Consider the following 24,951-nt stretch of genomic DNA (forward strand, 5'->3'; position numbering starts at 1 on the left):
AGGACACAAATGAACATCTGCAGAGCATGGAATTAATCCTGCTCATGTGGGAGGATCTAAATAAAATCACTGGTTACCTTCACTCTGATCTCTTTTTTTATATTTCAATTACCTCAGGGTGATAAGAAGCTCTGATTTTTCAGGTTCACTCGCATACTCATCTACGAGCTTTGTATCCCTAATTATTTTGCGGGCAATGTAAGACAACAACAACAAAATATAGCTAAGGTCTTGAGCAGCAAAATTAGTCAGTACTAGTGGTTCGGATTTGTTCTTTTTTTTTAATATGCATGTTCAGCTTTCATTTTAAATTAGCACAAACTTGGTGGAAGCCACAAACATAATATAACAAATGCGGTTTCTTTAAGGTTAATGACAGTGGGTTTATCATCCTGAGGTCTTCTCATTTTCTTTTCTATTAAGGATTCCCATTTCAAGAAAACATTTGTAACTGAGGTAGAGGTGAAGGTGATCTTCATTTCTAAGGCTGTTTGTATTTGTCTGAAATCTTTGTTTTTCTGACACTGGTTGTAGCCAGAGTGCAGCCCTGGTGGGAAGAATAAATTTCTTGGGTATCCTGTCAAAAAGTATCATATAAAGTCTTGGACTCTTTTCCGTACTCACAGCCTTTAATTGTGTGAGGGGATGATTGCTCTTTGTTTAAACATTTAGGATAGAGGATTGAAAGTGAGTGTATGGAATGGAAAGGAAAACCACTATTTGTTGAGAAACATGAGAGCACTCGGCAGCATCACTGCTGAACCTCTCATGTGCTCATGCTTTGTGCATCTGTGACGATGCTCCTGACCTCAAACTCTGTCATGTTTCTCAACTGCTTCAACTGCAGGAAAAACAGAGTGCCGAGTAAAAACTATTAATAAAACCAGGCCTCTTGGCCTTGTAAATTGCCTGCTTCTCAAGCCTTTTGTTCATTCTTTTGTGTTTCATGTATTTTAGCTAATGCAGGACCTCTGGCTGGATGGGGTCTCCTGGGAACAGAGGAGGGGATTGCACAGAGCTGGGCATTGAGATGGTGGAAAATGGGTGCTGAGCTCAGGGATTGGATTAAAGCCCCAAAAACCTGAGGGAGCACATGGGAGAGAGCTTTCTTCTGGTCCAAGTCCCCATGCCTTCAGCACCTCCTCTCCCTGCCACCTCTGCCCCTTTGCCACCCCTTGCTCTGAGTTGAGTGAGACCTGGGTTCGTGGCATGGTGGCTGGGTCAGGGTGCAAGTTGGGGTCTTTCTTGGCTCATTGGTTTGGGAGAGCAGCGGGAGGAAGCCAGATGGTGGTGGTAGACTTAGAAAAGGTGAGGGAAGAGAAATGGTTAGCAGGGAATGAGCCTAAAAGACTGGTAAGGGTGTGTGGGGGCAGCAGCAGAGCGCCAAAGGGAATAGTTGGGGTGGGGGAAGAAAAGGCCAGGGAGGATAAAGATTTCAGAAAAACAGAATAGATTTTGACAGAAAAATATTATGTCAAGAGCTGGATTAAATAGAAGAGTTGAAAAGCGGTGTGTTCTGGAAAAAAAGGGTTATTAAATTAGAGACTACTATTAGGTGATAAATTTGCATTGTCATTTTCTCTGAGTATTACTTAAGCTTTCAGCCTAGGAACCCTGTAATGAAATAGATAGGAGCAAAATACAGAGAATAGAAAGGAGAAACCAAAATAAACTGTCATTTAATTGTTGCATTTGAACAGTAAAACATGATGCAGCATGTTGCAGCTCTTGAAGTAATTACAGAATAGAGAAATACCAGCATCTGGTGGTGGGTAAAACACTGGTGTGCTATGTCAACATCAATAGTGCATGCTTATATTCACTCATGTATGGACGTAATATAGTCACTCATATCATACCTGCATGAATGGCTGCACCTATGCACGCAAATGGTATCCTTCCCAGCCGAATAAACTACTTTGACTGCTTTGCCTGCTGAAGACTCAAGCAGTCAATCTCAGTAAATCTTTCTTTCACTGTAAACAGCTCAGGTGTAATTCCCAGGCATGTAGAAGGACAGAGATGTATTTCGAGTTCATGAAGCTGAGATGATTTATCTCAACTTGGAAAGGAGTAATACATGGCAACTCCTGATTGTAAACGTGAGATCAGATCAGTTTTTTTTTCGCTTGTTGGGTTTTATTATTTAACACAGCTATTATATATGCCTCCTTGGTAGTGGCCAATTAATATTTAATGATGACAAATGAAGTTTTCAGCATAAAACATAAGAATTACCCCAAAAGCATCAGTCTTCTGAAATTGCTTCCTCCAGGTCAGTCCTATCTGCCACTCAACTCTGTGGCTTGAGAAAGCATCACTTAACCTGTAATTTTTTCCTGCTTTATATTTTTAAGCTGAAAGTGTAAAATATTTTCAATTAAGATGCAGTTTTGCTGTTTCAGCTTTCAAGAACTTGTGATAAAATTAACCCATGCAGAGCTGAGAGCGAAGCAAGACTGTAACATACCACAGAAGCCTTTTCTGCAGCCTTGGAATGTTAAAGATAGAGAACTAACCTAAAATTTTTTCACAAATAAATGTTTCAGGATGAATTCTCTAAGCTGATGACCCTTGTTGTTTTAAAGATGCAATATTTGAATGTCGGTATTTTTCCTACACAGGTGCATTTGGGACTGAATAAACCAAACGTTAAATTGGCAAGTGAATGCATATCAATCTGGCAGACATAATTTAAAAATGTTTGACAGTTTGTAGAAATAGTTATAACTGGGAAAACACCACTAAGCTGATACATTTCCCATGGGATCCTTGAGGGACCACATTCTGGGCTGACACTAGTTAAATGTTCTAATTTATCATCCAGAACAAAACAGTTATTGATCAGGTTTACAGAGGGTGCAGAAATTAGGGCAATGGTAAATGGAGAGGAGGAAGAGAGCAAGTCTTTAACACAGAATTGTGATTACCTAGTGACTTGTGATTCTGTGTGACTTGGGTGGCAGCCCAATTTCAGTAATTTTAGTAAGGTTTTGTGTATTGAGGAGTAAATTCTAGGTGACGCTTACCAAGTAGGGGACCCTCTTCTGTTGAGAGGAGGTCCGAAAAAGGTATGATTGGTTCCCCAGCTGACCTGGCTGCTCCACCCAGGCACAGGTAAGGTGCAACATAGAGCCAGAAAGCTATTGGAGAGTGTCCAGAAGAGGGCCACAAAGTTGGTGAAGGGTTTGGAGGGGGAGGTGTATGAGAAGCGGCTGAAGTCACTTGGTTTGTTCAGCATGGAGGAGACTGGGGGAAGACCTCATGGCAGCTACAGCTTCCTCACAAGGGGAGGAGGAGGGACAGGGACTGATCTTGTCCCTCTGGCCACCAATGACAGAACCTGAGGGAATGGCAGGAAGATGTTCCAAGGGAGGTTTAGGCTGGACGTTAGGAAAAGGTTCTTCCCCCAGAGGGTCGTGGAGCACTGGAACAGGCTCCCCAGGGAGGTGTCACAGCCCCAAGCCTGACAGTGTTCAAGAAGAGACTGGACAAGCCCTCAAACACATGGTGAGAACTGTGGGGTTGTCATATGCAGGGACAGGAGTTGAACTTGATGCTTATGGGTCCCTTCCAACTCAGGACATCCTGTTATTCTAGAAGGGAGGTTGTACTTGGTCATCATATGGATCCTGCCACAGCCTTTGCTGTGGTGCTGTGTCACAGAAGGGCACCCTGGTTTCAGCAAGTTGTGGTGTCACCTTTGAAATATGTTCAGAAGAAAGCAAGCAAAGTGAAGAATTTCCTAGAAAGCTTGCCACAGTATGGTGGAAAGTTAAGGGATGCCTTGATGACAACATGTAGGTTCCTGCAGGGAAAAGAGAGCTGAGGCCATAAGGCACTGACAAATGCACCACAAGATCCAGTGTCTGGAAGGTGAAGATAGTTCAATTCAGATTAGCAAAAGAGTATATCTAGGGAGGAGAATTTGACATCAAATCAGTTTCCCAAGGTGGACTTCTTGCTCATGGCAAATTTAGAAAGAAGATGAGCTGTCTCTTTGAAAGATGAACTACAGCTTAATTGGGCTTTGTTTTAGAGAAGTCTTATGGAAAGGATACTTTCCTTTTCTTTCTCTCTCCTGCTCTTTCTATCCCTCTCTTTTTTGGGACCTTAGAAGTGTGAGAACAGAATTTGTTTCCTGTGGAAAGAAATTTAAGTCCCTGATTCTGTCTAGTTGTTTCGGTATCCATCTCCTTCAGAGTTGTACTGTCAGAGTGATCCTGTATTTTAGATACTTTTTTTTTCACCAGCTGCAGCATTACTAGAAATTTCACAGTGTGTTTGGCAGGCTGTCAGTGGCTGAACCCAAATTTTATTATTTTGCATGCTAATTATGATGTTATTATTATCAATAAAGGCCAGATACATATCCAGGATTCTGGAGGCTCGGAAACTAAGCCTTGAAATACTGTGAGATTCCTTCATTCCTGTTTAATGCAGAAGAAAGCTAAGGAAAGGTGGCCTCATATATTACTATCTCATGCTGTATAGCATGTCCATACTATTTGGAGGAAGAGTCTCAGTCAATTTAAAATTCGTAGTCGATACAACATCCTATTTGGTAGCAATTCCAGAAAATGTGTCTTTTGCAACTGCTACCTGGTTTGGTTCTCCTTTAAATGTACTCATTGGAAGTAAAATCAGAGAAAGATCTTTCCTCATTGACTTCTTTTTCCTCTTGGATATGGAGTTGGCATGCTTGGCCCATCCACTCGGGTATGTGTGAGGCATGACTGCATTTCCTCGCTGTAGATAAAGTGCATCAGAAGGTTTTAACTGAACTCATTGAAACGATGGGAGCAATGGCAGGAGATAGAGGAAGGGAGTAGAACCACTGAAAGATAAGCAGGCACTGGAAGCTCATACATTCACCACTCTGAATGGTTTTCTTGTGTTTGGGGAATTTCTTCTTAGAGAAAGACAGACCCAGAGTGCTCAGTACATCACCCGAGGTTGTCTGTAAAGCTGGGCTCTATAATGGAAATACAGATTATGCTAATTGAGATCAAGTTTTATAGTGCTAATGTGTATTTTACTCTTCTGTGTGGTGAAGTACAGCCTGGGTCTGAGGGAGCTGACAATGTCCTATTCATATGTAAAATGTTTTGAAGGATCTGTGGTTTGGAATGTTTCAAATCTGCCGCATGAGGGGATTCTTACATCTGAAAGCAATATTATCTGTGTACAGCTCTTTGCTAACAGCGAGAGAAGAGTGTGTGAAAGCAGCTTCCCAGCCTCCGCGTACGGATGTACAGATCCTGCTGGGAGAAGGCGGGAGCACTGGAGAGCTTCCATGGTCCGATGCCGTGCTCTGCAGACCCTAAACCTGCCCCGATCCCGGTCAGCTGAGGTGATAACCAGCTGTTGGGAAAGTAAAAGATATTGCAAAGCAGCAGATTGGGTCTCCGTACTTTGGGATTACTTGGAGTTCAGAAGTATTAAACAGAGTAAACTCTGGGAATAAGACGGCAAAGCCCAGCTGTGTATTAATTATTAGTCCGGACGTTTTGCAACTCTCAGAACGAGGCCTTTACTGTCTGTGGTACTTTTTTTCCATTTAATATCAGCATTTGGCCTTTGCATTTCCAAGGAAGTAGCATCCTTAATTTGTAAGGGCTCATCTGCTTATCCAACAAGCTGCAGTCATAATCCTCTTTGCCATAATGAGTGACTGCTCTGGAAGTGATTACTGCAGGATTTCATACTTTCTTTCCTGCTTATCAAATTGTTTAGTGATTCTCTTTTGTAAAGAAAATTATTGTTCAGAAATCACAGTAAAGTATCAGAAGGATGTGATCACACTAAAAATACCAGGGGCACTGCTTCAGAGGTGGTAAATCTTGATCCATCTGGACTTGTCTCTAAGACAGAAAGCACTTGCGGCAGTTGATTTCTGTTTGTGTCAGGTCAGGTGTGCATCTGTGTCTGTGCAATACTTCTGCCTGAAGTTCAAACGGAGACCAAAAGTTTGAACCTTTCATTGCTCTGGGTTAAAATGACTGCTGCAGCTCTGTTTTCCGTTCTGCTTGGCTCGTGAGAAGACTTACTGTACGTTAGAGTCTATCCATAGCAAATGTGATTTTGTGTTTCATCTTCAATGCACATCTGTTGAAGAACAGCAAAGAAACAGTAGCTCAAATAGGCTGCAGCTGCAGCAGCTGTCATTCTCATTTTGACCATGATTCAAGATAAACGCTTTTAAAATTACAGCTTTCTAAAGAAACCTTCATCCTTTAAAGGTTTTTCTCTCATTCCTTCTTTTTTTCCTTTTTTTCTTTCTCTTTGAGCAAGCTCATGCATCATGTTTGTTAAGTAGACTGGTACTGACAGTGTAATGAAAGTAGCCGGAAATACAGAAAAAGAAATGTAGTTTCTCACTATTTTATGACAATGCAAATGTAGGTTTTTTTTCCCCTGGACCTACATCTACACAGTTTTCATTTGAACTTGCATCAGAGAGATGGGATATAGCCAACTATCTACAGGCTAGAAGTCTAGGCTGATAAGAGGAACAGAGTAGAGCATTCAGCTCTTTGCTGTAAAGAAAACCCAGCAGCAGATGTGCCTGCTGATGTGGTTACAGTGAATATCTAGAAGTTGGAGGGAGGCATGTTTGAAAGCGGGTAAGCTTCACTAGAATTTTTCCAAACTTCTGAGATTAGTGCAGTCTCGTTTTGCAGAACGCATGGCTAACTTCTACTCAAAAAGTAGGAAAAAGTGTGATGTCCAGAAAGAGAGCTTTGCTTTGTATTTTGATAGACTGAATCCACAGTGTTCCTTCATGCAGATTCATAATACGAATGTTTGTTTGTCAAATACATATAGTTAAAGTTGGTCACAATTCCTTATTTTCTTACCTCCTTTGTAGAAAGATGTGTTTGAGAGGAAAAAAATACAAGAAAAAAGGGAACAAAGAATTTGTTAAGTTGATGTGAATGGTAAATTTTTTTAAAAGAGTTTTTTATTTACAAAGACTTAGAAATAGTTCTGGAAATGAAATAAACCATTTTGATCAACATTTTGGGACATCTGGCTTTGCTGATGGATGGTGTAAACCAGGACATGCACAGAGATTAGCAGGCAGCTTGAGGTGGTCAGCAATCCATCCAGAACTGACCTGTGAAGTACTTTGGTACCCCCAAATCTGCATTTTGTGCCAGAGAAAACAAGGCTGTATCAGAAAAGTTTTGACCAAGTCTAATACGGTTTGTAGTTTGCACCCACAAAAACTTACTGCATCAAAAGCAGTGTATGCCTGTGTGTGATAAACAAAACAGAGCTCTCCTCCTGTGAGAAGTAAAGCCTGTGGAAAAGTCTCTTGATTTAGGCCTGCGGGTAATTTCTTGAGACTTCTGAAGAAATTCCATATGGATTAACATTAAAAAAAAAAAAAAAAAAATTACTGGAAAAAAGTTGCTCATTGTTCATTAACAGGAAAGATGTTGTGCTAATTTATGCCACATGCAATGTCCGTAGGGTGGCCAAGGATCTAAGTCTCTGCATAATTTCACCCAAGGATATTAACTTCCCCACTGTGCCCAATTAAACCCATCCCCATGCTAATCTGAGAACAAACAGGATAAAATACAAATTTATTTCTAGAAATCTGTCTAAAGCAAAAAGTAATTAAACATCCCTCTATTCTTTGGAAGGCATTTACAACCTTCATAATTAGTGATTAGAGCTTAGAAACAAATGTTAAGATTCATTTCCTTGCCGTGCCAGGATTTATTTCATGTAACTTCAACCATCGACCCACCTAGGCTAGCTGGTTGGTGAGAGGAGGTGAGATACTTCCAGAGGCACGTGGGGTGACCCGTCTCTGCAGCTGCAGCTCTGTTAATTGTAGAAGCTTAAATGAGTCACTTAGAATAGACATCTTGCTTCCGAAAATCATTTTAGTCTGTAGCAGCTACTTTACTTTGTGGAAGTTTTTAACCTCTTTGCCTCTGTTTGTCTGATCTGTGAACTGAGGACTGTTACTGTGCTGGTCCTTGGTCCCATAACTAGTGACTTTGCTGCTTATCTCAGCTTTAATTATTTCACTAAGATGTGACCTCTTCTTTGTTTTTCATCCTTCACTTTTTTGGTATCCATCTACAGTCTTATTTTAGTATGTCCCCCTGGTACATGAGTAGGAGTGGGAACATCAGGGGAGGGTAGGATGGACATGTTGAATCAATGAATCAGTATTGCTAACTAAAATCTAGCATCCCCGTTCCTTAGGTGGGGCTCTAAAACATCCAGATTTTGGGATTGTTTCTTTGCTATGTATGTACAGCACTCTCCTCAGTAGGGTCTCTGGTTTGTCTGTGATGCAGGGAGGTGTGAAAGAGGGTAAGGTGCTCTGGCTACAGGTTTTGGTTGTTTCTCATGCTGAGTAAAACCCTGTGTTTCTAGTCAGTATCTAGTGTAAGGCAAAAAATCTGGCTCTTCGTTAATGTAGGGAATAAGAATTACTTCCTTCTCTGCATTTAAGACTTTGGCATGGTCATATACAATACCTAATCTGATTTTTACTTTCTAAAAATAGATCTCACAAGCTCCATCAAAGAAACCTGCAGTTTTGCCTTAAGAAAACAAAAGAGGCCAGACAAGAGTTTAGTCATAAATCCTTGTACCTGTGGTCTCCAGATGAAGGACTGATAAATTAGTCTAAAATCCTGAGCTGAAAGCAGCAAAGCACAAGGCCCCAGATGTCACAAGATGTTATCAGCCCGTGGATCTTTGTGAACCGCTGCTGAAGGATTAGTGTTCATAAATCATTGCCGGGAGAGCTATGTAAAAGTCTCCGTACTCAGGCTCTGGAGCCACTGCTGGGTGACAGCATTTGCATTCACTCCTCATGCTCCCAGTTGCTGATTAAAAATTAACCCTTTCATACCATTTGGTATCCTTAGCCTGATTAGTCTGTAGAAGGGAGCACAGGAATTTTAATGAAGTTTGAAATGAGGTAGTCTCTTTGTCACTGAGTTTCAGATTTTGTCTGCAGTTTGGAGTTGGCTGAACTCTTGCAGAGCAGCTTGTTGTCAATTATTATGGAAGGCTTGTTTTCCTGAAGCAGAACGGGCTTGTTACTAATGACAAGCTTCTTCAGCATTATTTTAACCAAGAGTCTGAAAGTTATGTGGACAGGGTGTTCCAAATTGCAAAAAAATCAGTCCAAGAGTCTCTGACGTGCTTTAGAAAAGGGCTGCTTCTGAGGGTCACTTACTTCAACTTTACCCTGAGTATTTTCATGCTTCAAGAATCATAGAATCATAGAATGTCCTGAGTTGGAAGGGACACGCAAGGATCATCAAGTCCAACTCCTGTCCTTGCATATGACAACCCCACAGTTCACACCATGTGTCTGACGGCTTGTCCAGTCTCTTCTTGAACACTGTCAGGCTTGGGGCCGTGACACCTCCCTGGGGAGCCTGTTCCAGTGCTCCACCACCCTCTGGGGGAAGAACCTTTTCCAAATGTCCAGGCTAAACCTCCCCTGGCACATCTTCCTGACATTCCCTCAGGTTCTGTCACTGGTCACTAGAGAGAAGAGATCAGCCCCTGCTCCTCCTCCTCCCCTTGTGAGGAAACTGTAGCCACCATGAGGTCTCCCTTCTATCTCCTCTTCTCTCATCTGAACAAACCAAGTGACTTTAACTGCTCCTCATATAGTTTCCTCTCCAAACCCTTCACCAACTTTGAAGCCCTCTTCTGGACACTCTCCAATACCTTTATATCCTTTTTATCCTGTGGCGCCCAGACCTGCACGCAGTGCTCCAGGTGAGGCCGCACCAGTGCAGAGCAGAGCGGGACAATCACCTCCCTTGCCCGGCTGGCAATGCTGTGCTTGATGCACACAGGACATTGTGGGCTCATGTTCAACTTGCCATTGACCAGAACCTCCAGATCCCTTTCTGCAGAGCTGCTCTCCAGCATCTCGTCCCCCAGTCTGTATGTACAGCCAGGGCTGCCATGTCCCAGGTGCAAAATTCAGCACTTGCCCTTGTTAAACTTCATGCGGTTGGTGATTGCCCAGTTCTCCAATTTGTCCAGATCCCTCTGCAGGGCACCTCTGTCCTTGAAAGTGTTGACAGCTCCTCCCAGTTTAGTGTCATTGGCAAACTTACTTATCATTCCCTCAAATCCTGAGACTAAGTTGTTTATGAAGACGTTGAAGAGCACTGGCCCTAAGATGGATCCCTTTGGAACCCCACTGGTGACTGGTCGCCAGCCCAACATAGCCTCATTTACTAGACCCTTTGAGCCCAGCCCGTCAGCCAGTTGCTCACCCACTGGATTGTGTGTTTACCAGCTGTATGATGGACATCTTGTCCGGGAGGATACTGTGAGAGGCAGTATCAAAGGCTTTACTGAAATCCAAAAAGATCACACCCTCTGTGTGACAGGCTTGCCTTGGTCAACTAAGTGGGTAAGCTTGTCATAGAAAGAAATTAAGTTTGTTAAGCAGGACTTTACCCTCATGAACCTGTGCTGGCTGGGACCACTGACTGCATTGTCGTTCAGATGTTTTTCAATAACTCCCAGAAAGTGCTGCATGTGCAAAAAACTGTCAAATTGAGCCTTGCTTTTTTTTGCCCTGAGCTCAGTTTGCCCTGAGTGTAATTGTTGCCAATACAGATGGAGCAGTAGTTTTATAATATCATTTGCAGGTATATGCTTATGATTGAACTATGGATGTCTTAGTGTCTCTGAAAAGGTGTTTAGCGTAGTATTTGAATGTGTATTTCAATGTTTCATGGTATGTATCCAATAGCAGTAATTTTCTGTGCTGCTGTGGGGTCATAGCAGAAGTCTATGTGAGAGTTTGGAAGACAAACCATGTCCAAATCTTTAGCTGAAGACAATCTCTAAACTTTCAGTATGGGCATAATTAATTATTCTTACTTTGCTTTAAAAATTCAGGATGTTTGAGGGCAGTAGCTTGTTTAAACATAGCTAGAGATGCCGAAGATGTAATTGTTCTGATGCTGCTATCTCACCTGGGCCAAGCGGTACTGATTTTTCTGTCTAGGTTGGATATAGGGGATGTTTAGGTGAATGTTCAGCCCTAATCTGGTTATTTAAGGTTGCTCTAGGAGAAAGGTACTGGGTTATGTACCTGTTTTTTGCTGGAAAGTATTAAACCTGGCCTGAAATTAGGGGCAGTTGAACAGCAGTGTTAGCTGGAAAGCAATGTACTTCAACCAAAAGAAGCAGGCAGAGTGCTGTCGTTTTTCAGAAGTCAGTTCAAAAAGGAAGATAAATCAGACTGAAAAAGAAATATATTTAACTTGTCTCTAGCTTTTTTCTTTAAAACAAGAATGGGATCCCATCTTCAATGGGAGTCTCAACATACTGCTGCCAATGCATACTTTTTCCTCAGCGGGATGACTTGTATCCCAAATAGGTGGAATGAATTATGTATATCAGCTTTAAGCAATGCTGTATTAGGGAATTTTGTCTTTGTACTTTAGGACCAATGTAATGAAAAATTAAATATTAATATGTCCTCAGAACTCTTCTCAAATATTTGTAATATGAGACAGTTAATTTAAGAAGCAGTGAACAGAGGTAAAGTTTTTACATTTGTTTTTTGTTATCTTGCAAGTAATTAGAATAGCCCAAGCAATGTAAATTGAGTATTACTGAGTAGGAAATAGTTGCCAGATAGCAGCTGGGGAACTTTTATTCTACAGAAGTCTTGGAAATGGGAGCCTCTGACATTCACAGAATTGTAGGGTGGTAGTGAATATAGGCGGCTGCCGAATGCACACACCTGACATTTGAAATGTCACTTTGTTTGTCTCTCTAAGTCCCGCGGAGGAAGTCGCAATTATGTCTCTTCAGCAGAGTCTTCTCTGTGACTTGATCCCATGGAGGTTTGCGAGAAATTATTTTGTGTGCCTTTCTGACACTTTGTGAGAAGGTCACATTTTTGATTTTAAGTCTTCAGGAGACTTGGTTCCTATGATTTTCTCCCTGCTTTTTCTTCACTTTCAATAGTCCCAGTGTTCACATACCTTTTCAGGCCAGTAATCTCCCTAGAGAAGTGCCACTACGTCCCCTGATAGAAAAAGGCAGAAATTGTATTGATGTGGCTTCTTCTTTTTAGTATTTTCTCCTGACGTTGTTCATCCTGTGGGAGTATCAGAGGTTTCCCATTCTGGGACAGGGTCTTTTTAGATTAACAAGTATATTATAAACGTCTTCTGCTAAACAGAGGTGACAACTTAAACCTGGTTCACATGTTTCCATGTGAATGACCTTCGGTCTCAGAAATGTCACACATAAAAATGAAGGCTTTATACCATACCTGCCTGCCTGCATGTTCCCCCTCCCCACCTGTGCCTGTTATTCTAGGTGCTGTTGTCTTGCATTTTTAGCTAGATGCAAGGTGGAGGTGACACCCCTCTCATAGGTGCCAAGATCTAGTAGGTGCTTTGCCATATGCATTTAATGTGTCACTTGTAACCCTGCCTTTGCCATCATGGGTTCAGCACCCAGGTGACCTGGGGAGGAGATGCTTGTAAACACATCGATGTTTGGACCGTGGCAGGAGGTTCGGAGGATATCTGGCCTGGATGATGACCTGCAAGCACTTGGTAGGCTCCCAAAGCATACCTTTCCAAACCGTGTTTTTAATTTGAGGGATCTACATTTTAATTCATAGCCATCTAATGGATCAAGACTGCGGCAAAACCTCTGGACTCCTTTTTTTTTTCTGCACAGACACTGGAGGAAGGTTTGATTGATGAGTGTTGTGTTCTCATGCTCAGTGCACTTTAATTCACAGGTCAAATTCCTGCTCTTGGTGCTAGCAGATGTAAATAAGGTTTTCTAGAAGTTGTGCATGGATGCTCCTGTTCTGAACTAATTTAAGGACTGCACATGTAGTCTCGTTCTCCCTGTGCGTATATACACAGTGTTACGTTGATAAGCTTCCATTCAGTAGGGCTGTTTATCTCTCTTGAGAAATGAAAATTTGGTGCCTAGTAAGATGCTCTCCAGACTTGCTATTCAATTAATGAAAAGTGATTCCACAGATTTTAGCAAGATGGGCTAAGACTGCATTTTGGACAAATCATTCCTAGAGCTGGAAGAAAGATCTTGTTCTTACAGCTCTTGTATTTAAGTAACTAACAAGTCATTCAGTTGCTCACAATTAAATTCAGGGGACTGCTGATTTTGCTGAAGTTGCAATATTAATACTACTCTTTTGTCATTAAAGGCATTAAATGCTGCTGTCAGCTGCTTCACACAGTGTGCATGAATGTGATCTTTTAATCAGTTCTTGGAGCCATGCATATGCAATACTTATCATTAGATTATAATTAACTGTAATTATGTATGGAGATCAGCTCAAGCCATAAAATGTAAATTTACTATGTTAATAAGAAGATTTCGTGATGATAAAGGCCTTGATTTTTTTTAAATTTTCACTATCACAATAGTGTGACAGCGTCTTGGTGAAAGAGGTGTTAAAATTAGTATAGCTGCAGTTAGCGTCCATATTACGGTTTTCTTACTGCAGATTGCTGTAGATGAGATTCAGGCCCCAAAGGTCGTGTCATTCACATAATGAATGAGACGGTAGAAAACAGGTTGCAGAAGCCCTGAGAGGTGAGTTTGTCCACAGACATGCCAGCAAGTGTTTTGAACTATATATAAACATTCCTTATAGTTATCCACCTAAGGACAATTTTGCAAAGGTGCGAGTAGGATTTCTGCTGAGGGAAGGGGAATATTCCCCTTTATTTCGATGCTGCAGTTAAATTCCAGGCACAAGTATTTTCCAGGTGTGCAGAGAGGTGCTGCTACAGCTGCATCAAGGCGTGCTGTTCCTGACACCGATAAACAGGAAACCAAGTGCTGTGTTGCTATGCTAACTCCACAGTCTTCTTCTAAAGGCTTTATTGAAAAAAACAAACCAATTAAGTAATACTGGGAATCATAAAAAAGATTTAATGCTTTCTGTGACTGAGGTTCTACATTAGCATTTAGCATTTGCTGGGGAGACAGTTGCTTTTTCTTGTTTGTTTACATTTGGGAATCAAGCCTTGCACGTTGTGCAAATAATTTAATCTTTATGGCTGTTAGTGCTGCATATAAAGTGTTGCTGTGTTGATACCTGCTAGCTAAGTGAAGCAGGAAGGGATACATTTATGCATGTTACTGTTTACTGTATTTAATGGAAATGAAAAGTGAAGTAATAAACGAGGGAACACCACACTAGAATTATTCTCTTGATTTTGGAACAAAGCATCAGTGTTTCAGGATCCTGGTTAATCACAGTCTAATGACCTGGGCACACTGAAATGTTCCGGTCTCCCTTTCCCCCTGCTCTGGTGTTTTAAATGGAAACAATGTGGTTTGCTGTTGACTTGGAAGGCTCCATTTTGGAAAGATTTCTCGTAAGGGTGAGTGCCCTACAAAATGATTTTCAAAGCATCCCTGGACCCAGTTCCTGGTACAAGAGTATGGAGGGGGATGCCAGATGGGGACAGGGTGGACAGGAGCTTTGTAGTTAGAACGACAACTGGATGCCTCACACCCTCACTTTTGTGTTTTCGTCCTAAAACCACTTCCAGACACTGGAAGCTGACATTACTCATGCAAAACCTTTTTAAAATTTTAAATGTTTTAAACACTTGCTAAGTTAACTTTTCAAATGTACATTAGCACAAAACCAAAGAAATCTCAATACTTGACTGCATGGCTAAAATACTTGGAAGTTAATCAATCAGGTTTTTAAACATCTAAATTAAAATTATAGCCTCTAATAACATTACTAGCCTAGTTGTGAAGAAAATCAAAACACTTAGCCAGTTTGTCTACTAAGCATATATGTGAAGTGACCCGTATATATATGAAGTGACTGGAGAAATCTATTATGTTTCCAGATTGGAACTGTATACAATTTTCTGTGGTTCATACTATTTGATGCATCAATCATGATTGCGTGTCTGTTAAAACATTACTTGACTGTATTCTCCGACTCTTGGCTTGATGCTGGCAATATCGTGTCTGCAAGTGGTGCAGCTCAGAACTGCTGCTATAGGACACTTCAATGGTTTCTGGTTACAAATCGTGGTAAAAGCATGCCTGACTCTGCATAATGCCTTTGGATTCCCAGCAGGAACATCTCTTCTTCCCTTTTTGTTGTGTCTTAATTAAACCTTGACAAGACAAACCTCCCCTCTCTGCAATGCCTGATGTGGGCATCTGATTGTCCCGCCATACCTTAAATCCTGCGCTCAGTTTTGGGCCCCTCACTACAAGAAAGACATTGAGGTGCTAGAGAGAGTTCAGAGGAGGGTGACAAGGCTGGTGAGGGGTCTGGAGCACAGGTCTGGTGAGGAGCGGCTGAGGGAACTGGGGCTGTTTAGCCTGGAGAAAAGGAGGCTGAGGGGAGACCTTATCGCTATCTGCAACTACCTGAAAGGAGGTTGTAGCATGGGGGGTGTTGGTCTCTTCTCCCAAGTAGCAAGTGACAAGATGAGAGGTAATGGCCTCAGGCTGTGCCAGGGGAGGTTTAGATTGGATATTAGGAAAAAATTCTTCACAGAAATGGTTTTAAAGAACTGGAACAGGCTGCCCAGTGAAGAGGTGGAGTCACCATTCCTGGAGGTGTTTAAAAGGCTTTTAGACAAGGTTCTTAGGGACATGGTTTAGTGCTAGAGTTAGGTTATGGTTGGACTTGATGATCCTGAGGGTCTCTTACAACCTAAGTGATTCTATGATTGTCTGATAACAAGTGGAGCAAGCTGGGGCAGAGGAGTGTTTGCAGAGGGGGATGTGAGCCATGTGATATTAGAAGCACAGGCATGATCTTGTTTTCCTCACGACTATAGATTGTGATCAGAGCCAAATGGCTTCTTATGTAGACGTTTAAGACAGCAAAGGTCTGACTTGAAACTTATGATCTCTGTGCCTGCTGACGCTGAGATCAAGGTCTTGCCTGGAAATGCTTTGTCATCCAAAATGCTCCTCAGTCAGACCTTTGACAAAGCCTTTGGTTTGAAAACCTGCTGGTCTCCGACTGGCACAATGTAGTGTATGTTGGTTTTCAGATCAGGCAAATATTCAGCTGCAACATTTAGAGCAAAATACAGTTTGCAGCAAGAAGTGCAGCAGTGATTGTATGTGCATTGTGTACTGCTGAGTGTTTGTTCTAGGAGAAAGCAGAGAGTTAGGCCAAAAGCTTTGGAATAAGATGTTTTAATATTAGGTTCCTGTGTACTTCTGTGTTTAGGTGGAGAGAGGCCCAAATGCTGCCTCTCAGATACGCTGCTTATAAAAATCCATCCAACTCCTCCCTGATGCTCAGAGAAGCAGGTACCTAGTACTGCTGATAACTGGGTCACTTTGGTCCCTGTACTTGAATCTTTGCGCACCCAAGCTGGAAGCTGTTGGATAACAGCTTTTTTAAGAGTGCAACCAGAGAGGGTTTTTTTGTTTGTTTTGGTTTGGTTTTTGGTTTTGGTTGGTTGTTTGGGTTTGGTTTGGTGGTTTTTTTGTTTGTTGGTTTTGTTTTGTTTTGTTTTTAACTTCCACAATAGATAAAGCATTTAGCTCTTGGAAAATTTCTAGGAAAAATAAAACTATGAATTAAGACACAACACTGTCTAGAATCCCCTGATCGGTCAGAAAATCTTTTATTGCTGTAGATATTGCAATGTGTTACCGCTAACCAATGTTACTAACCTGTATTAATTATTTCAATTTCCCCTTGCAGTAATGCGTAGAAATCCATTTGGGATGGACATTTGCTGCCGGAAAGGATCCAGAAGCCCACTCCAGGAACTGTATAATCCAACCCAGGTGAGTGTCTTGTGGCAATGATCAAACTTCCCAGTCCAGTGTACAAATACAGTCTGTCCTGAAGGTATTTTGGTCTGGTTTTCTTCATTTATATGCAGTAGCTGCCTTTAGCTTGGAGAACTGATCCTGGGACCTGTAGAGTTTAGCCATAAAGTTCTATAGTTTGAGCTGAGGGCTGGATTTTTAAAGGTTTTCAGTCATCTAATGATGTGGACTCCTCTAAAATTTTTTCTTTGGTGCCTAAAAGCCGTAAAAGGGTGCCTTTTAGACCTAGCTAGGAGCCAGGGCATCATAATTTAAGTGTCAATGGATGAACACACAGTGGCAAGGTGGGATGAAGGAATGCGACATGATGTACATGAAACAAGGAGCGTGGTAAGACTGTAAATTGCAGTAATAATACCCGAATATCATTTATATGCTTTTGAGGTAGCCAGCTGCCCTTCCTGTCCTGTTTCATGACTTGTCTAGACAAACACAATAGCTCGTACTCTTCCTTGCACTGTGTGCTATTTAAACACCTGACGGTATTGATGGGAGTTTAGGATAATCTCAGCCAGAATTCTTTTTGTGATAAGTTGTGCAGGTAAGCTACCTGAAATTCATGCTCCCATTCACTCCTCAGGATCAATTTATTCCCTACGCATGGGCTGAATCTGAATTGGAACATTCAGGAGCTGCATTTCCTGTTGGCAGCCGAGAGGAAGTGCTGCCATTGAGAGAAAATGCCAGCTGACTATTAAACATATTTATTAAGGTTTAACAACTGCCTATTATATATTTATCCATCAATGAATACATTGAGTTTACTAAATTGGCTATTAAGGGAAGTGACTATCCCAATAAATCTAACTTGTTAGATTTAACAAGGCAGTGAATGTTTAAATACTATTTGATTGTGAAGAGACTCACTATATAGTGTGCAAAATGAAGTCTAAGTGATTTAAAGTATTTATAGGAAGAATTGACAACAACCCAAAGATATGGGATATCTGTTATGTAAGTGCAGTAAACCTCCATTTGCTCAATAGTGTTGTTTTTATGAATATAGGCTGACTTTCTAATTCAATTTGAATTCTGTGCATGGATGGGAACATGAGTTTATCATACTAATATACTGGTCTTTATTGGCCATTATGGGAGTTAGCATTGTGTAAATGGAAAGTTCATGTAAAAGCCCTGAAGAGGAACAATCCAGTGCTACAGAGGAAAAGTATTAGCCTTTGGAGGTTAAATTTGAAGACTCTCTGCAGATGCTCAAGAAGGGTGGGTAAGGGAAAAGGGGCTGGCTAATTATTCTCTCTGGGCTCTGCTGTGTGTCAGCCAAAACCTCTTCACCCTTTAACATCATTAAAGGCTACCCCATAGAAAAGAAACATACCTATCCATGGAAGGACTGTAGTACCAGAGCCCTTGCAAGCTTTGACAACTGAGAAGGTTTCCTGAGCTCTCTGAAGCAGGGGATGCAGCTGGCATCTCCTCACTGCTGCTTCTTCCCTTCTGTGTGTCCTGACCAAGCAAACCATTAGCATCCCTTTCTGGGCTCACCGACGAAGCAGCGAGAAAAGTCAATGTTTGAGGAAGCGCAGCAGTTCTTGCAGCCAATGTTGTACTAAGCAGATGACACTTTTTACGCCGAAGTGTTTCTAACAGCTTGGTGACAGCCGTTCTTACCAAGTTTTTAGTTTTTCTCGTTTTTTGTTGTTCTTGATAATTGTTTGCATTTTGGATGGGGCTTTGCATGCTGCACTCGTTCCCAGAGGGACTGGCATTGTCAGGCAAGCAAGTGCATGCATTTTTGGAAAACAGTAACAAGAAAAGGCAGTGAGTAGAGGCTGCCATAGAAGATGACTGGAGATGACTCCTAGAATATCGCTTCAAGTATGTGGGTCATCTTTCTTTTTCCATTTTTGCCCAAAGATATGTCCATTTCACCTTTCTTAATGTGGCAGAGAAGACACTGGTCTATATTTTGGAAGTAGGGTGCTTGCTCCTCAAGAATTCACTAGCAGTTGTGAGGGTGGAAGGACAGAGACTGGTCCCCCCATCTTTCTCCACGGTTCCTTGCTGAAGCACTTGTGATCAGCCTTTTGTAAAGTCAGCTCAGAACTCAACATACAGTAAATATGCAAGAAGACATTTTTGGCCAAAGTCTCTCTTACTGATAGAGATAATGGAAACACTGGTTAGATGTTTAACCCTTGGCCATCAGAACCTGTTGGACTCCTGGTGCTGTGGACTCATGTTTTTCTCCTGGGTACTGATGGCTGTGTGTGCTGCCACAGGAGCTCTTTGCCACTCAGATTAGCTGCCTCAGAGGAACAGCAGAGCTGATCAAGCAGATATTTGTGCTTCTCCTTGTAGTTCAAAGGAATCTGTATAGTTCAAACACCAGACTTTGGCCATGGCTGCCCTGCAGCTGTGGCTTTGGATTACTGCAAGCTAGGTGCAGTTTTGATTTTTTTAAGAGTAGGATACTTTAAATATTTAATATGTCCATGTGCATGATTTTGTGGCTGTTCCCTGTCAGGGGAGATGAGATTTTGGTCATTGATTGAAATAGGTGTCAGATAGGGTCCATACTCTCTCAGATTTAAAATGCTGTAGTTTAACATGAATATGGTTTCTTTCTAGTGTATGTTCAGCATCAGGTTGCACAGCCCTCGTAAAAGCAGATGGAGACAGGTTGATTTATACCAGCTGAGAATTCGGCTGTGGATGTTTACTCTGTTGACATATAACAGCCTTGCTGATCCTGGGCTGGTTTATTTCCTTCTATGGAGTTGTTTGATTTGTTTGCGGATGCCATCATTTGTCTCTTGAATCTCTTTTTGGCTTGCAAAATGATTGTGAAAAGGAAAGAGAAAGGGCGAAGGGAAAAAAGAGAAGAAGAAAAAAAAAGAAAAAGGAAAAAGAAAAAAATCCCAAAACAGAAAGGAAGATTTGGCTTGAGTAAATTCAGATGTATGTAGCAATGATATGGAAGTGACTGAAAGGGTGTTCTGGTGGCTTGTAGGAGCTGAATGTTAGAATTGTAGTCAAATTTGTAGTGGACTGATCATAATTGTTCTTACGTTTGATGGAGATGGAGAGGATAAATGGGCAGAGATAGCACTGAATTAGGAAAGTCTCCATGACAAAGCCTATGTCTCAGTTGAATGTCTGGAACAATGCTTTTGCTCTTTTGCCTGTTGTAATAGAGCAGAATATCGGAAGTGCATTTGTCTGTGCACAAAAGATTTCTTCTCTAGGGCTTTCAGTGCAAGATATTTCATGAGCACTAATATACCATGAGGGATTGAAAAGTCAATATAACTGAACTGGGTTTACACTGAATAAGTGGATTTCAAGGCTGTAGTCTCTGCATACATGGCAAGCAGTGTGCAACAGGTCTTTGAGACCCTATTACGTTTTTTTTCCTTTCATTTTCAGGTAGAGATTTAGTAATAAAGTGCAGAGGCACCTACAGCAAATTTTGAGGGCTGAAACAGACCATTTCTTTAATGAGTTTATTAAAAAGCCAATTTGGATCTCTGTTAAGCAGAACTATTTTCCTTCACACACAGTTGTAAATGAAAGGAGAAAGAGGATTCAACACACAGCAAGTAGGAAAGGAGAAAAACTAGATGTAACTGAACACAGATGAAGAGCCTTCCAGGAATGTGGCATAAGCTTGCATTTTATCTTGGGTGGATTTTTATTTTGTATACAAAACCCCAGGAATTTAAGAATATGGGTAAACAAATATTTGCAAGACATATTCTTAGAAGACAATGTCTACGATTGTGTCCTGTAATTTGCATGACTGTGTACAGCCCCACTGCTCCCAAAATAACGGAAAATTGTGGATCAGCCAATGAACTGGAGTCACCAGTTCAGAATTTGGCAACATCATCCTTGAGGCTTGCACACTTTAATGGTTAACATTGATCTGTTTGGTACAATGAATGTGCTACTGAATTACAAGGAGTTACAAACCAAAATAGACCAAATGTTAGAGGAATGGGAAATTGCATCTTTAACGTTAGAATTGGTCTTCTAATTGGCAAGATTAACACTTACTTCTCATTAAATACAGGCTGCATCATTGTTTGATCTAACTATTTAGACTGCTGAGAGGAACAAAGCAGAGATCCAGTCCTGTATCCACTAGGATCCAAATCCACGGATGAGTTTGTTTCAGTTTCTACTTTGACACTACCTGACTTTAATTCATGATTCCACATGACTGTTTCACTAAAGGTCATGCTGTTTGCCTTTTCTTACTTGGCCTTTCAAACACATTTCTTTATGTTGAGGAGATGTATTTCCAGGTGGCTGCTTTTGGTGTAGCTGGAGCCAGAATGTCTGGCTATTTGCTAAATCTGGTGAGTCAGAGCTATGGACCTCTCATTAAATTTGTCTTGTGAAATTGTATTGGGCTGGTTTGGAGCAGTCATTCCAAAATGACCCTTTTATTACTTCTGCTTTTTTTCTCCCCTCCTTCCCACCAGGTGAAGGGAAGAAAGTGAGCTGTTGCCTTGCAGACAGTGTTCATACATCCTCAGTCACCTCAGGCCACAAATGCTCCTTTTTGGGAGCTGCTGTGTGATTATCTGTGGCTCAGGTTGCCTGGATAACATCAGTGAACATCACCTAGTTCACCCCACATCATTTACTTTTCATCTGCATTGGTGATTTCCTATCTTCAGTTGATTTCCACTCACTAAGATGAGTCTGGGCAACTGTACTGGTTCCTGGGCAGAGGTTTGTGGTCTGAGCTCTATATAGGCATTGTCTACGACACTTTGAATCAAAGGTTCAAACGCCTGAAACCTGGTATTTCTACCCTTGGTGATCCTGAGGCACTGGGCACTGTGCAGTTTGCTTCTGTATGCTACTGCTTCTCATTCTTAGAAACACAAGAACCAAAGGAGAGGCCATTGAGTAGGATGAAAGGTCCAGCTCACCTGGTGTTTTGTCTCCTGCAGCGGGTGACCAGGACAGACTACAAGAAGGATAAGCAACTCATGATATTCTGCCAGTGCCCAACAATCCATTGGTCATGAGCTTCCTGAGCCAGACATCTGTCTACATGTGTCACCAGCTACATCAGACAACAAGAGCCTGAGATATCAGACAATTACTATATCCATCAAAAGGAGGGAAAAAACATAGGTCTCCAAAGTTACTTGCCATTTTCAGTGAGACGAGAAGATTACATCAGCAATATACACCAGTGCTATACACTAATTTTTATTTTTATTTTTATTTTTATTTTTATTTTTATTTTTATTTTTATTTTTATTTTTATTTTTATTTTTATTTTTATTTTTATTTTTATTTTTAGTGTATGTTCTGAGTGCTGAATTTCCTCCTTGAGACACCAATGCAGATGTCCCGATGTGGAATTTAGAGTGTGAGAAATACTGCGGTTTATCTAAAGAACAATACATTAGAATTTATTGGTGCTTTGCAACTCAGATGAATAGTCATAAATACATATGTGCCCTTGTTGAGGGGGAGAAGTGGCTCAAAAGTTTTACCAATACTGAAAACATATGTTGTGTTATTAATGCTGATGTTTGTAGGCAAATCTATGCAGATAATAAGAGTGTGGTGCAGGTCGCAATCACAGTATTTGATCATAGATTAAAAACTCCTTAATGGACAAGATGCAGAATGGAGACATAGGGAAGAAATGTCAAAGTACAATGCCAAACTTTGGGTACATACTCCTGTTGGTTAACAAGGACTTTATAAGTAATTAGCCTCCCTTGCTGCAGCAAAGTGCCTGCTGATGAAAGAGGAGAAAGAGGACCTAATTGATTTACTCCATGGATGACTTCTTATGCAAAGACATTACTTACTGTCGTGCTTAGAAGTCGTAAAACAGCAGCTGGCCTGGAATGAAATATTACATTAACCTTAGCAGAAAAATTGCACTAGTGAGAATGCTTTGGTATTAATTACTGATTACTAATGATAAGAGCCTGTTTTAGATGCTGGGGAAATGACTTGGGGAGAGAAGGGTTTCAGGTACAGTGTGCCTCATAGATCATTTGTTGAGACATGATGGATGTGTTTGTAAGTCAAGAGGAATTACTCAGACAAGTATGTACAGGAACTACTAGCACTCAAAGCCAGAATTATCCCCAGGACATGCTCATCAAGTTACTGCAGTGCATTAGGATGAATTTTTGGGCACCTGTGTTTAATAAAGACTTCTTACCTGCATGAAATGAAAAAAAAATACAGTCATCACTCAAAATAGCTCAGATTTCCCTGATAGAAAAAGAAGCAGCCTAGACATCTCTTTTTAATTTCTCTAGTCCTTGACTCATATTTTATTATTTCAAAAGCATATAAGTTTCAATGTAAAGGCTTTCAGGAAGCGTAAAAGTGTGAGAAGAAAGATTGAATAATATAGGAGACGTGGCCAAAAACAAAGGGTTGTATGTGTTGGAGGGGAAGGAGGGTAACACAGCTTTCAAAACTGGATATTTGTATGCAATGTGTGGACTCCCTGTCAGACAAGCACTTGGGCAGCTGAGTGGAGAGAAGACCTGCGCTCTGACCTGGTGCTCTTCAGCATCAACGAGGCTTTTTGTGTTTAATTGTCTCCAAATCGGGCCTCTGGTGACCTGAACCATGTTGGTTCAGTCAAATGCTTGCTCAGAACTGAGTAATGTTTAAATGAGGCTCCTGCCTCTCTTTCTCTCTGTTAAGTTCCTTTTGTTTTTTTCCTTTCTCCTCCTCACTTTAAAGTAATATACCAGAAAACTTCAGATAATCGTGCCTCAAAATGCAGGTGGATGTGATAGTTTGGAGGATGAGGAAGCAAAGGGCAGTGAAAGAATATGTGGCTTTGCAAATAGGTGTGATGAGGATGGATTTCTGACGCCGGCTTCTGCAAAGGCCAATTGCATCTTTTCTGTCTGTGCTTTAACAAGCACTCCGGCATCACCGGCTAGATAGCTGTACCCCAATAATCTCAGCCTAGGCCTTGTAAACTGTAGCCTCTTGCTTATTTGTGGGACAAGTAGTTTTTGGGCAGCTTTCTCCATTGCGTGAGGGGTAGCAACTGTGTTTCTTTAAAGATTTGCCTTGTTTTACCCCCCTGTAGTTTTTGTTATCAAAGAGGTTTCTTGACTCTGTGCAGCAGAACTCATAGCCCACTTGCAACAGGGCCAGGTGATCTCTTTTAGTCTAGAGAGCCCAGCTGCAAACTCTCTTTCCCTGAAGGTCTGTAGTGTATCCCAATATGAAAATGAAAGAATACAGACACAAAACCTATCTATTGGTACTTGTAATTCTCATTTACTATCTAACTTTAATATTAAGGAGAGACAGAAGGCAGTGTTAAATTTGCAATTATTTTCAAGATATTAGATTCTCCTAGTCTTATTTTTACACACTTATTTTATCTGATGTAGCACCTCAACTCCTACAAACTGACCTCTAATATTCATTTATATTGTCTCTAATATTGATATGTATAATTCATTCAATTTTTGGCTCTGTACAATATAAATTAACCTCAATAATGTAACTAGCTGCACCATACCAAAGCTTTCTTCAGTAAAAATACAATAATCTGCTTGTCATTTTATGCAGAGAGATTCAGGGTTGCTTCTCTGTAAATACCACAGACAAAGTGAGGTTAAAATACTGTCCCTTGGAAGATGTGACTGCAGAAGCCAGTGTGCCTTTTGAGGCTAGGATACTAAGGAAATTCAGGGAAATTCCACCTGTAGAGTTTTTGTACAGGTGTGTAAATCGTTAAATCGATCACGGATTATTTAAGGACGCTTTCCAAATAAGTTTTCTCTTTGCCAAAGTTTTTGGGGGATGGGGGGTGTGTAAGGTGACAAGAGCCGGGTGCTGCGGTCCAATCCGTACCGCTGGTTTGGTGCACAGGAGAAACACGCTTCCCTCTGGCTGGGCTGCACCGCATGGGTATAGACAGGGCTGGGCAAAAAAGTCAGCTGGAAAAGATGCTGTCCAAGGATGAATGAAACTAGCTGCGAATTTGGGCTGAGTTCTGCCGGTAGTAGTAGCTGGGAAACGCTTGGGTTGACTTGGGGTTAATGTCACAGGGGTGCGGGGGGGTAATGGTGGGCTTGAGGCGATTTGACTGCGCATCCCACGCTTTGCAGT

General features: G+C 41.3%; 1 protein-coding gene across 2 annotated transcripts in view; it reads left to right on the plus strand.

Annotated features, from left to right (window-relative positions):
• CHST11 (carbohydrate sulfotransferase 11) overlaps positions 1–24,951 on the plus strand; it is a 179,651-nt gene that overhangs the window by 62,161 nt on the left and 92,539 nt on the right. For both annotated transcript variants that reach the window (XM_065038965.1, XM_065038973.1), the window contains exon 2: positions 16,727–16,812. In XM_065038965.1, the coding sequence (XP_064895037.1) occupies positions 16,727–16,812 (86 nt within the window). The remainder of the gene's footprint in view (positions 1–16,726; positions 16,813–24,951) is intronic.

The sequence above is a fragment of the Columba livia genome, chromosome 1 (genome assembly GCF_036013475.1).
Source record: "Columba livia isolate bColLiv1 breed racing homer chromosome 1, bColLiv1.pat.W.v2, whole genome shotgun sequence".
Lineage (NCBI taxonomy): Eukaryota > Metazoa > Chordata > Aves > Columbiformes > Columbidae > Columba > Columba livia.